Genomic DNA, 12,903 nt, shown 5'->3' on the forward strand with positions numbered 1-12,903 from the left:
ATTATAATTTGTTGTCTGCTTTTCACTTAGCAGGGTATCATGAATATCTTTCCGTGTCCTTAAATATTTTCTCTGTAACCATTTCTCTTCCGCCTCTCTTCCGGGGATCGCCTCATAATTTTTTATAGTTTTTTTAGTTGAAGTATAGTTGATTTACAGGGTTTCAGGTGTACAGCAAAATGGTTCAGTTATACATGTACAGATATATATATATTCTTTTTCAGATTCTTTTCCATTATAGTTACTACAATATACTGAGTGTAGTTTCCTGTGCTATACCATAGGTCCTTGTTGTTTATTTTATATATAGTAGTATGTGTCTGTCAGTCCCAAACTCCTAATATATGCCTCTCCCTTTCCTTTCTGGTAACCGTAAGCTTGTTGTCTATGTCTGTGAGTCTATTTCTGTTTTGTAAATAAGTTCATTTGTATCATTTTTTTACATTCCACATATAAGTGATATCATATGATATTTGTCCTTCTGTTTGTGACTTACTTCACTTAGTATGTTGATTTCTAGGTCCATCCACGTTGCTGCAAATGGCATTATTTCATTCTTTTCTATGGCTGAGTAGTATTCCATTGTATATGTGCACCACAGCTTCTTTATCCACTCCTCCATCGATGGACATTTAAGTTGCTTCCGTGTCTTGGCTATTGTAAATTGTGCTGCTGTGAACATTGGGATGCATGTGTCTTTTCGAATTAGAGTTTTCTCCAGGTATATCAGAGGCATCGTAATTTAATGAACAGTCTCCTTCCTGTTCTCGTGCAGTCAGGTTCCAAGGTCTGTCTGTGTGCCCCTGACTTCACCGTCCTGAATGGTGGTTCCTTGGCGTTTGGCCTGGTGTCTGTGGAGCAGGTCTGCCTGTGAGCAGCTCACTGACCAGGCATCTCTTCTTTTTCCAGGATGACAGAGCTTTTCAGTTTGATTGACACCATGTGGCCTCCAGTGGCGCCTCTGAAAGCACCAGGCCATGGGCCAGCCTTCGAGGTAAGCCCAGCATTGCAGCGTCCCCCAACCCCACACCCCCCCATCGCACTTGCTCTGTGGCCACCAGGCGCTGAGCCAGTGCCAGCCCACAGTGCACATCCCCAAGAAGCCCAGGTCCAGAGGGTAGGAGCCGGTACAGAGATCCAGACCCACTCGCCTCGCTCACAGGCTGCGGCCTGGCTGCCTTCCACACGGTGCCGCACGCATGCCTCCTGAGGTTACCTTACGCGACACCTCTCGACCCCCATCGTCAAGGGCCACTGTGAACTGAGGGTCTCAGCCTCGCACCGAACAAGAAGCAGGTGGCTTCCCCGCCACCTTCCTGTCAGTAGTAGAACCAACACTTAGTCACCAATTAGAGCAAAAACTCAGTAAACAAAACCATGGGTATCGGTTCAGCCGCCAGCTCAGCCAGGGGTTTCCCTTTCCTTCCTCATCACATTGCTTATGGCAGCCAGTTGCTCACAGGTAGCAAAATCGAGCGATGAAAATGTGCCCCTACTCCCCACCCCAAGCCCTGTCCAGCAGGCTGGCAGCGCCTGCTTTGGGCTTTAGTCCCCAAGCTGAGAACTGGGGCTGCCGTGCTTGTGTGGTAGCTAACTATCTAGCACAGGCCGAGACAGTGGCTCTGTCCTGTGCTAGACCAGCAGCCTAGTGGTCAGGAATGCCATTTCTAGATTACTTCCGGGGAAGAAGTTTCTAAATGGTGTCTTCAGTGTACTCTGAAGAATAAACTTCTAAAATGAAGTCTTGAATTGGTAATAAACTCAAAAGCACAGATGTTCTTATGCTTGTTTCCGGAGAGAAACAACATAACCCGTCTCTTACAGAGCCTTCCAGAGAAACAGCCTGCATCTGTGAATAAAGAGGTCTTTATTAAAGAGTAGGTTTATATTAATAGTGTATTTGAGTCTTTTAACAATACATTCGCCTTCATTTTAAACAGGAAAAAACTCATCTGCCTCCTCCTAGCTTCTGTTACATCCTCACTGCTCATCCAAACCTGGGACAAATTGATGCAATTGAAGAAGACTCTATTTCGAAGCTTTACCAGCCTCCGATTGCCCGCTCCTTAAGAGAAATTCTCCAGGTGGCGTCTTTGTTTGTACCCTGGTCTCAGTTACTTTGCTGTGTCCGTGAGCTTGGGGAGACATTCCTCTCTGTTTTCAATACCTTTCCAGACTGATGGCCCCTGTACCCGTTGCAGTTTCTATGCCAGAGTGATTTACCAAAGACCACAGGTAATCCATCTCTCTTTTCTCAAATCGTGTTGTGAAACTGCTGCAGTACCAAAAGAGAAAAACACTGCTGAACTTGAGCTGTGTGCACTCTGCTGACACGATGGTCAGTCCATTCCTTGTGCAGGTGGGGCTGCCGCCCCTGGTGAAGCGCTGGGCGTGCAGCCGCCAGGGGGAACCCGCCCGGCTCTCAGACCGGGCATGTCGGCCCCTTTCTGACACAGGCAGGCTGTAGAAAGGAAGGAGCAGCTGAAGCCTCCTTTCCGGGGTGAAAGTAGGAGTCTCAGGATGGAGCTCAGCCATTTCTAAGGTCTCTTTCTTCCACAGTCGAGAGGAGCCTGTGGTCGCTGGGAGGCCTCAGGCAGCTCTCTGGGGCAGCACCCAAGTCAGAGGGCCGAGGCCAGGGGAGGGGTGCTCTCGGCCCACGAGTGCGCACCCTCAGTCCTGCAGGAGCCTCCACTGGACCTTAACTCAGAGCTGGACAGCCGCGTGTCACAGCCACTCCCTGTTCGCTTGTAGGCACTTGAGAGAGAATCAGCACTGTCCCGGAACTTTCTCTAACTTCCTGTGTGTAATCACCCTCTCAACCACGTGAGCACTCTCCCCCACACAAGTCACAGCTCCTGACCGTGCCGCCACCTCCTCCGCCCGGTCGTGTGAGCCGCCATGCCATGTGGGATCCGCAGCCTTCCTACAGGGGCCTTCCCAGCCAAACCCTTGTCCCCATTTGCATCTACTGGATCCTAATGGCAGAGTGGCATTATGTCCTAATCACCTCCCGAAGGCCCCATCTCCCATTACCATAACATCACGTTGGAGTTTAGGACTCCAACATATGAACTGGTGGGGCGGGGAGAGGCAGAGGAGGGGGACATAAACATTCAGTTCGTAACTATTCCTAACCCTTGGGAAGCTTGTATCTAGCAGGAGAGAAGAGTGTGTGTGCTGACGGTAAGGCAGTGTGATGATACGTGAACACGTGGCATTGGGAGGAAGGGCATGGCTTCTTCCTGGTGGGTCAGAGGGCAAGCAGAGTGGAGCCAGGGACGGGCAGGTCTCCCCCCGCAAAGGAGCCCTTAAACCAGCTGCAAGGTGGGAGCTCACAGGGCTCAGCCGTGTCCTGAGGGCTGCTGACCAAGACACACAAAGGCTATTGCATGTTTTGAAATACTTATTGAAATGATACCGGAAATTGTTAGTGTTAATACTAATCATCTAAGATTATTGCTTTTAAAAAATAATTTTGGCTCTAAGAAAAGCTTTTAAGTTAACAGCCTGACTGTGTCTTTGAATTATAGGGAAACAGTTCGCTTCTGGAGCCAAGGGAGCTGTGGCTGGTGGTGACCGATGTTACTCTGCAAACACAGGACGAGGGCTCGGGTCTCCCCAAAACCATGCCTGTGCGCGTGGCCCCCTCATGCGTGCTGGGCCAGGAAGTCCGGGACACGCTCTCTGAGGCCACCTCCAAGAGCTTCTTCTTCAGGGATGCTCTCCGAGACCAGGGTATGCTTTCCTCTTACTGACGGCTCTGATGTGGTGACTGAGAGATGCCAGAAAATGGCTTTGTGGATTCTTGATGCCTCTGTCTTGCTCTGGAAATGCAGGCCCCATCCCGAAGTCCACTGCGGACAAGACCCCTGCGATGGCCACATGGACAGAACCAGAACCCCCTGCATGCAGTGCCGGCACAGCAGCAGGAGATGCCAGTGGTCACTCAAGGGTGGTCCGTTGGGGTCACACTTTACAGGTGCAGAAGCCACCTGAAGCCACTGCCTGGCGCATCACTTTTGAAAACAAATGAAAAGCTAGAACATTTAAACACGTGCTTTCGTCCCTCAGTATCCACCCCTCTGCGGACACCAAGACCTGCAGGTGCTCAGGTCCCTTCTGTAAAACGGTGGGATCTGCATACGAGCTGCACACGTCCTCCCTTTTTTTTTAAAAAATAAATTTATTTATTTATTTTTGGCTGTGGGTCTTCGTTGCTGTGCATGGGCTTTCTCTAGTTGCGGCGAGCGGGGGCTACTCTTTGTTGCCGTGAGTGGGCTTCTCATTGCGGTGGCTTCTCTTGTTGTGGAGCACGGGCTTTAGTAGTTGTGGCACATGGGCTCAGTAGTTGTGACCCACGGGCTTAGTTGCTGTGCGGCTTGTGGGATCTTCCCGGCCCAGGGCTCGAACCCGTGTCCCCTGCATTGGCAGGCAGATTCTTAACCACTGCGCCACCAGGGAAGCCCTCCTCCCACACTTTAAATCTTCTCCAGATCACTTACGATGCCTAATACGATGCCAGTGCTGTGTAAATACTTGCCGGTGTGCGGCAAATTCAGATTTTGCTTTCTGGAACTTTTTTTCCAAATATTTTCCATCCGCCGTTGTTTGAATCTGCGCTAGTTTGAATCTGCAGATGCAGAACCTGCAGATGCAGAGACCTAACTGTATGCTTAGATTAGTCAGTACTTTCTTCCAGGGATCGAAGTAGGATCCTGCCTAGACTATATATTTTTCAGTGTATATAACTTGCATGACACAGGATTTGCCTTTATGAATGGAATTTGAACGCAGTGTTTGTGTGCTCTTACAGCTTAGTGCACAAGGCTTTGGGCTTCCTTTCTGCACGGTGCCGTGTCTCTGGACACACAGGGGCCGCACAGTGGTGCCCTTGGCTCCCCCAGCCCCCCCAGCTCCCAGGTGGCTGGCAGAGGACACATCTCTATTGTCAGGAGAACTCACTTGTTTCAAACCTCAGAGCTGCAATAATCTGAAGTGTCTCTGTTGGCAGGTCAGCTTGTTTGTGTTGGACGAACTGTCCTCCTGCTTCCAAAGCCCCACCTGGGTGTGGCCTCTGGTGCCTGGGAGCTGACGAGCCCTTTGATGCTGGATGAGCTGGATTCTGTCACTCGGGTCAACTCCATTTGCAGCGTCCAAGGTGGGTAGTCGATTTAGATGGAAGAGGTATTTGTATTTCCTTAAGTATCACACTTACCTTATATTCATTTGCTCATTTGTTCATTGAGTATTTGTTGCGTGCCTGACATTGGATGCGTGACAAAGACGCGACCAGAGACAGGACGGCAGCCTTCCGTGCTCCGAGTGCCTGTCGCCAGGACCTCACCTGTAGGAGGCACAGACAGGAGCCCTGAGCCGAGATGGCAGGGGAGGGGGGGCTGGTCAGGTGCAGGGTGGGGGCAGGAGGAGAGCAGGGCTTACAAAGGCTGCTGACAGGGCAGGTGGATAAGCGCCAGAATCTGGGAAGAGGCTGCAGGGGCATCTGGAGGGGCCGGAGGGGCTGCGGCCTCAGGTAGCACCCAGGGTGGGGGGCGAAACAGGGCAAGGAAGTAGACCTGCAGGTGGATTAGTCAGGAGGGAAACTGACAGGTAGGGTAACAAATTCAGTACAGGGGAGCGAGACGTGGACGGAGGGCAGGAATGTCTGTGAAAGCAATTTGCTGAACTAATTTCCAAAAAGTACAGAAATTCCAAAAGTAACATTGAGGGCCTGTCTCTTCCACCCTTGGACCACTAGATGCCTGAACCCCACTGTGGTTTTTATGAACAGCAAAAGCTGTGATGCCACTGATGCTTGAACCCACAGTCCCTGCGTGCTTGTGAGGTTGAGCACGTGTTCATCGTGTTGAGGCCGTTTGGATTTTCCCTTCTTTGCGTCTCCTTTTCCCGTTAGTACCGAAACATAACTGCTACAGCCTGGTGGTCCTGAAGAAGTCAGGCTCTGTCACCTGTGTCCGGGTCCCCACTTTCTCATCTCTGCAACAGGGATAACAGGACTGACCCCAAAGCCTTGCTGAGGAGTAAATGAGCTGGTGGTGAAGGCGGACATTCAGTGCTCCGTGCTCTGGGCGGCAGGCTGCGGGCGGCAGGCTGCAGGCGGCTGGCTGGGGGCTGGAGGCAGTGACGGCAGGGGTGGGGCGCCAGGGCCCTCAGGATTGCTCTGGCAGAGTTGGTCAAGGCCTTCCAGACAGGAGAGGGCACGTGGAGAACGCCGGGCAGCCGTGAGAGCTTCGTGTGCTGGCGGAGCGGGGCTGTCGTGGGCAGGCTGGCCCTGTGCTGTTCTGCCGTCCCCGGCCGTGTTAACGAGGTGGGATGGTCAGATTTTTGTCTTAAATGAAGCGATTCTTTCAGCACCACGGATGGATCGACTGTGGTGCAAAGCCGGGGCTGGCTGTTGGCAGGAAGATGATTGCGCTGCTGTTTGGAGGAGCACGGGGGAGGGTGGCCGCGAGGCTGGAGGCCGAGAGGGCCAAACTCGTGCAGTCTCAGGCAGCCTGTCCACAGCCTGTGGTTTCCAGCTGGCCGCCGAGAGGCTCCCATCCCCTCACCTCTCTCAGAGCGGGGTCGCTCCCGGGCGCAGAGCAGGGAAGGATGAGGAAGCAGCCCCCAAGTGACAGTCCCCACCCCTCCCACTTTGCCTTTAGGAGACCGCAGGCATCGCCACCACCCAAAGCACCATTTTATGAGAAAGTGCACCTGAAGAGCTGGCTTCCTGAGGAGGGTTTGGAACCTGACCCACTCTTACCTGCAGCCAGGGAGTAAGAAGCACAGAGGTGCAAGCAGAGGAGAATGTGTAGACACTTGTAGGGACAGAGAGAAGACCCGAGTTTTCTGAAGACCCTAATATTTTTTGTTTTTGTTTTTTTGTTTTTTGAGGTTTTTTTTGCGGTACGTGGGCCTCTCACTGTCGTGGCCTCTCCCGTTGCGGAGCACAGGCTCCGGACGCGCAGGCTCAGCGGCCATGGTTCACGGGCCCAGCCGCTCCGCGGCATGTGGGATCTTCCCGGACCGGGGCACGAAGCCGTGTCCCCTGCATCGGCAGGCGGACTCTCAGCCACTGCGCCGCCAGGGCAGCCCCTAATATTTTTAAAAAATAATAATTTACAGTGAGATTTACAGAAGACAAACTGAACCATTTTGAAGTGAGAAGCTCAGTGGCAGTCCACTTACAGGGTTGTGCAGCCACCTCCTATTTTACATTTTGGCTTTTGTCATCTGAGTGGCTTTGAAGACAAAGTGGCAGTCTGGTTTTCAATCACAGTGTCATTGAGATGAAACTCACCCTTTTAAAGTGTACAGCTCGCTGTTCCTAGTGTGTTCACACAGTTGCACAAGCACACCCACTGACTAGCCCCAGGGAGGAACCCGTGTCTGTCCGCAGTCATGCCCCGTCCCCGCCCAGCCCCTGGCTTCTGCTTCCCTACCTTCAGTCTCATGGACACTCACGCACATGAATCCTGCACTGTGCACTCCTTGGCTTCTGGCTGCTTGCACTCAGCAGAACATTTTCGAGGCATTTCTCAGGCTGCATTCCTTTCTGTGGCTGAATATTCCATTGTATGGGTAGACCCTGTTTTGTTTAAACATTCATCAGTTGATGCACATTTTTTTTGATACTGTGATTCATGCTGCTGTGGATATTCATGTAAGGCCTTTGGGTGGACATGTATTTTCCGCTCTTTGGGTGTATTCCTGTTGTTTCAGATGGTGTTCATGTGGGCCATGATCGTAAGTAGAGAGCAGCAGCAGAACCAGGAGGAAGCTGTGCTCCCTCCAGAGAAGGTAACCCTTCCGAGGGACAGAACTGAGGCTGAGATTGGGCCCTCCCGGCGCAGACAGCATGATCACAGGGCAGTGTCGGGAAGCGTGGCCCACGGTGAGAGATCCAGTGTGCACTGTGGCCTCTCTGGAGAAGGGCAGTGTCGATGGAGGGTCTCTGGCCAGCAGCACCCGTGGAGCGACACCTGGGCAGTGGAGGGAGAGCTGGGCCAGCAAAGTCCTCCTCGTGCCCCCAGAGCAGAGCTCTGCGACAGGTCGCATCCCCTGTGCTTCATGTCCTCACCAGCATTTGGTGTTCGCAGGGCTTTAGATTGTCAGCCATTCTGACAGGTGTGTGATGGTGCCTCATTGCTATTTTAGTTTGCGTTTCCCTGACCACGTGGGACATGGAGCGACTTTTCACGTGCTCATTTCCATGTGTATATCTTCTGTGGTGAGGTGTCTGTGAAGCGCTTTGGTCCATTTTTTATTCAGGTTGTTCATTTTCTTATTGAGTTTTAAGAGTTTTTTCATGTGTTTTGGATAACGGCCCTTTGTCAGATAGGTCTTTTGCAAATATTTTTTCCTGTCCTTGGCTTGTCTCTTCATTTTCTTAACAGCGTCTGTAGACCAGTTTTAATTTTAATGAAGTCCAACATCAACTTGTTTTTTTCATGAATTGTGTTTTTGGTGAATCTAAACACTTGTTATCTGATCCAAGGTCACCCAGATTTTCTCCTGTTTTCTTCTAGGAGTTGTATAGTTTTGCATTTTACACTTAAGTCTATGATCCATTTTCAGTTAAATTTTGTGAAAGGTATAAGGTCTTTCTGGATTCATTTTTTTCCCATGTGTTTTGTCAGTTGTTCTGTCACTGTTGAAAAGGCTGTCCTTTCTCTATTGAAATGTCAAAGATCAGTCGACTATATTTATGTGGGTCTATTTCTAGGCTCTCTATTCTGTTGCACTGACTTACTTGTTCTCTCACTGCTACAGCACTGTCCTGATTACGGCAGCGCTGGTGTGTGTAGTCCTCCAGCGTGTTCTTCATTATTGTCTTGGCTATTCTAGGTCTTTGTCTCTTCCACATAAACTTTAAAATCGGTTTGTTGCGGGCTTCCCTGGTGGCGCAGTGGTTGAGAGTCCGCCTGCCGATGCAGGGGACACGGGTTCGTGCCCCGGTTTGGGAGGATCCCGCATGCTGCGGAGCGGCTGGGCCCGTGAGCCATGGCCGCTGAGCCTGCGCGTCGGGAGCCTGTGCTCCGCAGCGGGAGAGGCCACAGCAGTGAGAGGCCCGCGTACCGCCAAAAAAAAAAAAAAAAAATCGGTTTGTTGGTATCCACAGAATAACTTGCTGGGATTTTGACTGGGATTGTGTTGAATCTGTAGAGCAACTTAGAAAAAATGTACATCTTAACACTGTTGAGTCTTCCTGTACGTAAACATGGAATATCTCACCGTTGATTTCTTTCAGCAGAGTTTTATACTTTTCCTCATATAGATCTTGTACATATTTTGCTACACTTATACCTAAGTATTTCATTTATTTTAGCTAATGTAAATGGTGTTGTGTGTTTTTAATTTCAAATTCCCTCGTTTATTGTTAGTATATAGGAAAGCAATTGACTTTTGTATTTTAACCTTGTATCCTACAACCTAGCTACAAACATGTTTGTGGTTCTAGATTTTTTTGTTGTTGATTCTTGGGGATATTCTACAGAGAAAACTGTCATCTGTGGACAGGAGAGTGTTTTTCTTCATTCCCGACCTGTATACATTTTATTTCCTGTTCTGGCCTCTGGCATAAACTGGGACTCCCAGCACCAGGTTGCATAGAAGCAGTGAGAGGGGACTTCCTTGCCCTGTTGCTCCTCTTAAGGAGAAAGCATCAACTTTCTTTCTCACCATTAGGTAATGATGTTAGCTGTAGGGGGTTTGTTTGTTTGTTGTCTTTTCTGCTAAAGATAATCTCTTTATTCCACACATTGAAGGAAAAGAACCCTGCTCTTCTCCTACTGCTCTCTTCCTTCCCCTGCAGTTGGTTCTGCGTGTTGCTAAGGTCAGTACTGTCCTGTAGCTGTAAAGCCTTGCACTTTGTCTACAGGTTGATCCTCAAAGATGAAAATCAACACATGGTATTTTGGGACTTCCCTTGGTGGTCTGGTGGTTAAGACTTCGCCTTCCAGTGCAAGGGGTGTGGGTTCAATCCCTGGTTGGGGAGCTAAGATCCCACATGCCTCACTGCCAAAAAAAACAAAACGTAAATCAGAAGCAATATTGTAACAAATTAAATAATGACTTTAAAAATGGTCCACATGAAAAAAACCTTTAAAAATGGTATTTTCATTATTATGATTATATAAATACTTTTAGCTGAACTAGTCTACACACTCTAGTTCCTTTCTTCTATGGTTTTTTTCATGGAGCTTTACGTTGACTTTTATTTTCCTAGCACTGCCTGCCCTACACCCTAATTTTCTCCCAAATTCTCAAAAAACGGTGACAAATCTTTGGAGTCATCCTTTTCCTTTGTAATCTCCCTCCTGGAGCCTTCTGTCCCTCTGAACCAATCTTGACTAGTTGCTCTGTTGTCAGCTATTGTCCTGGGCCTCCCTTCTATTTATCATTTAGGTTCGATTCATTCTTTCCTAAATCACATAACTTCTTTATTGGTTTATTCTGTCTGTAGGTTTTTTGTAAATTTCTTTACCAAGTTGTGGAAACCCCCTCTAGGCTACTGAGAGTTTTTATCATGAACGGGTGTTGGATTTTGTCCAGCACTTTTTCTGCATCTATTGATATATGATCATATGATTTTTCTTTAGTCTGTTGATATGATAAATTACAGTAATTGATTTTTTAAATACTGAACCAGCCTTATAAACCTGTAATAAATCCCATTTTGTCATGGTATAATCCTTTTTTTATATAGTTGGATTAGATTGCTAATATCTTGTTAAGGGCTTTTGTAACTATGTTCATGAGAGATATTGGTCTGTAGTTTTCCTTTCATGTAATGTCTTTATCTGGATTTGGTACTAGGTGAATGCTGTCCTCAGAGGACGAGTTAGGAAATATTCCTTCTGCTACTATCTTCATGGAAGAAATTATAGAGTATTGGTATAATTCCTTTCTTAAACGTTTGATAGAATTTATCAGTGAACCCATCTGGGCCTGGTGCTTTCTGTTTTGGAAGGTTATGAATTATTGATTCAATTGCTTTAATATAGGCTTACCTTGTTTTATTGAGCTTGGTAGATCCTGCATTTTGCACAAATCGAAGTTTTGTGGCATCCCTGTGTCAAGCAAGTCTTTCAGTGCTATTTTTCAACGGCATTTTGCTCACTTTGTGTCTTGGTGTCACGTTCTGGTAATTTGTGCAGTATTTCAGATTTTTCCATTATGACTACGTTTGCTGTGGCGATCTGTGGTCAGTGATGTTTGATGCTACTGTTACAAAAACATCATGACTTGCTGAAGGCTCAGCTGATGGTCAGCATAGTTTAGCAATTAAGTATTCTTTAATTAAGTGGGTTTTTTAAGACCTAATGTATTTTTTGCACACTTAATAGACTACAGTATAGTGTAGACATAACTTTTATATGCACTGGGAACCTCCCAAATTCATGTGACTCGTTTATGGCAGTATTCGCTTTATTGTGGTGAGTGGTCTGGATCCGAGCCCACGGTATCTCTGAGGTGTGCCCGTAGGTCTCGGCCTATTCAGATCACTAGTTTCTTCTTGTGGGAGTTTTTGCAGATTGTGTCTTTCAAGGAATTGGTCCATTTCACTTAAGTTATTGAATTTGGGTGCATAGAGTTATTTCTGACATTCCTTTATTATCCTTTTAATTATTCCTTTATGGTCCTTTTATTACTGATCCCATGGGATCAGTAATGATGGCCCCTCTTTCATTTCTGATATAAATAATTTGTTTCTTCTCTCTTTTATCCTTGGTTATCCTAGCTAGAAGTTTATTAATTTTTATTGACCTTTTCAAAGAACCAACTTTTGGGTTTCTTGATTTTTTTCCTACTGATTTCCTGTTTTCAATGTCACTGATTTCTGCTCTAATTTTTGTTATTGCTTATGTTCTCCCTACTTTGTGTTTTAGTTTGCTTATCTTTTTCTTGTTTCTTAAGATGAAAGCTTAGACTGTCTATTTTAGATGTTTTCAAATATTTACATTTAGTGCTGTAAACTTCTCTAAGCACTGCTTTTGCTGCATCCCACACGTTTTGATGTGTTTTTGTTTTCATTTAGTTCGAGGTATTTTTAGATTTCTCTTGAGATTTTTTCTTTGACCCAGACCCGCGTGTTATTTAGAAGTGCACTGTTTAATCTCCAAACGTTTGGGGTTCCTTTCTGTTACTGATTCTGTTTAATTCCATCGTGGTTTAGGAGCATAGTTAGTATGATTTTTATACCTTTAAATGTGTTAAGGTGTGTTTTGTGGCCCAGGATGTAGTCTGTCTGGATGAATGTCCCATGAGAGCTTGAGAGGAAGGCGTGTCCTTCTCTTGTCGGATGGAGGCATCTGTAAACATCAGTCAGAACTGGGGAAGGTGCTACTCAGTTCAACTATGTCTTTATGATTTTCTGCCTGTGGATCTGTCGGTCACTGGTAAGGGGACTTGAGGTCTCCAAACACAATATATAAAATACAGCCGTGGGCTTCCCTGGTGGCGCAGTGGTTGAGAGTCCGCCTGCCGATGCAGGGGACGCGGGTTCGTGCCCCGGTCCGGGAGGATCCCACACGCCGCAGAGCGGCTGGGCCTGTGAGCCATGGCCGCTGAGCCTGCGTGTCGGAGCCTGTGCACCGCAGTGGGAGAGGACACAACGGTGAGAGGCCCATGTACCGCAAAAAAAAACAATAAAATACAGCCATGGGTCTCTTTCTCTCCTCGCAGTTCTGTCAGTTGGCTTCACGTGGTTTTAGCAGCCTGTTGTTAGGCAGACACACATTAAGGACAGATACGTCTCCTGGGAGAACAGACCCCTTTCCCATGAGGTAACGCCCCTCTCGATCCCTGATGCCTTTCCTTGCTCCGAAGTCGGCTGTGTCTGAAATTAATGTAGCTCCAGTTTTCTCTTATTAGCATGAGCATAATATACCTTTTTCTATC

General features: G+C 47.8%; 1 protein-coding gene across 1 annotated transcript in view; it reads left to right on the plus strand.

Annotated features, from left to right (window-relative positions):
• The window catches only part of SPIDR (scaffold protein involved in DNA repair), a 294,972-nt gene that overhangs the window by 271,268 nt on the left and 10,801 nt on the right, over positions 1-12,903 (plus strand). Inside the window, exons 13-17 of the mRNA XM_065895727.1 lie at positions 910-994; positions 1,941-2,084; positions 2,176-2,235; positions 3,531-3,735; positions 5,012-5,158. Of these exons, the coding sequence (XP_065751799.1) occupies positions 910-994; positions 1,941-2,084; positions 2,176-2,235; positions 3,531-3,735; positions 5,012-5,158 (641 nt within the window). The remainder of the gene's footprint in view (positions 1-909; positions 995-1,940; positions 2,085-2,175; positions 2,236-3,530; positions 3,736-5,011; positions 5,159-12,903) is intronic.

The sequence above is a fragment of the Phocoena phocoena genome, chromosome 17, assembly GCF_963924675.1.
Source record: "Phocoena phocoena chromosome 17, mPhoPho1.1, whole genome shotgun sequence".
NCBI lineage: Eukaryota > Metazoa > Chordata > Mammalia > Artiodactyla > Phocoenidae > Phocoena > Phocoena phocoena.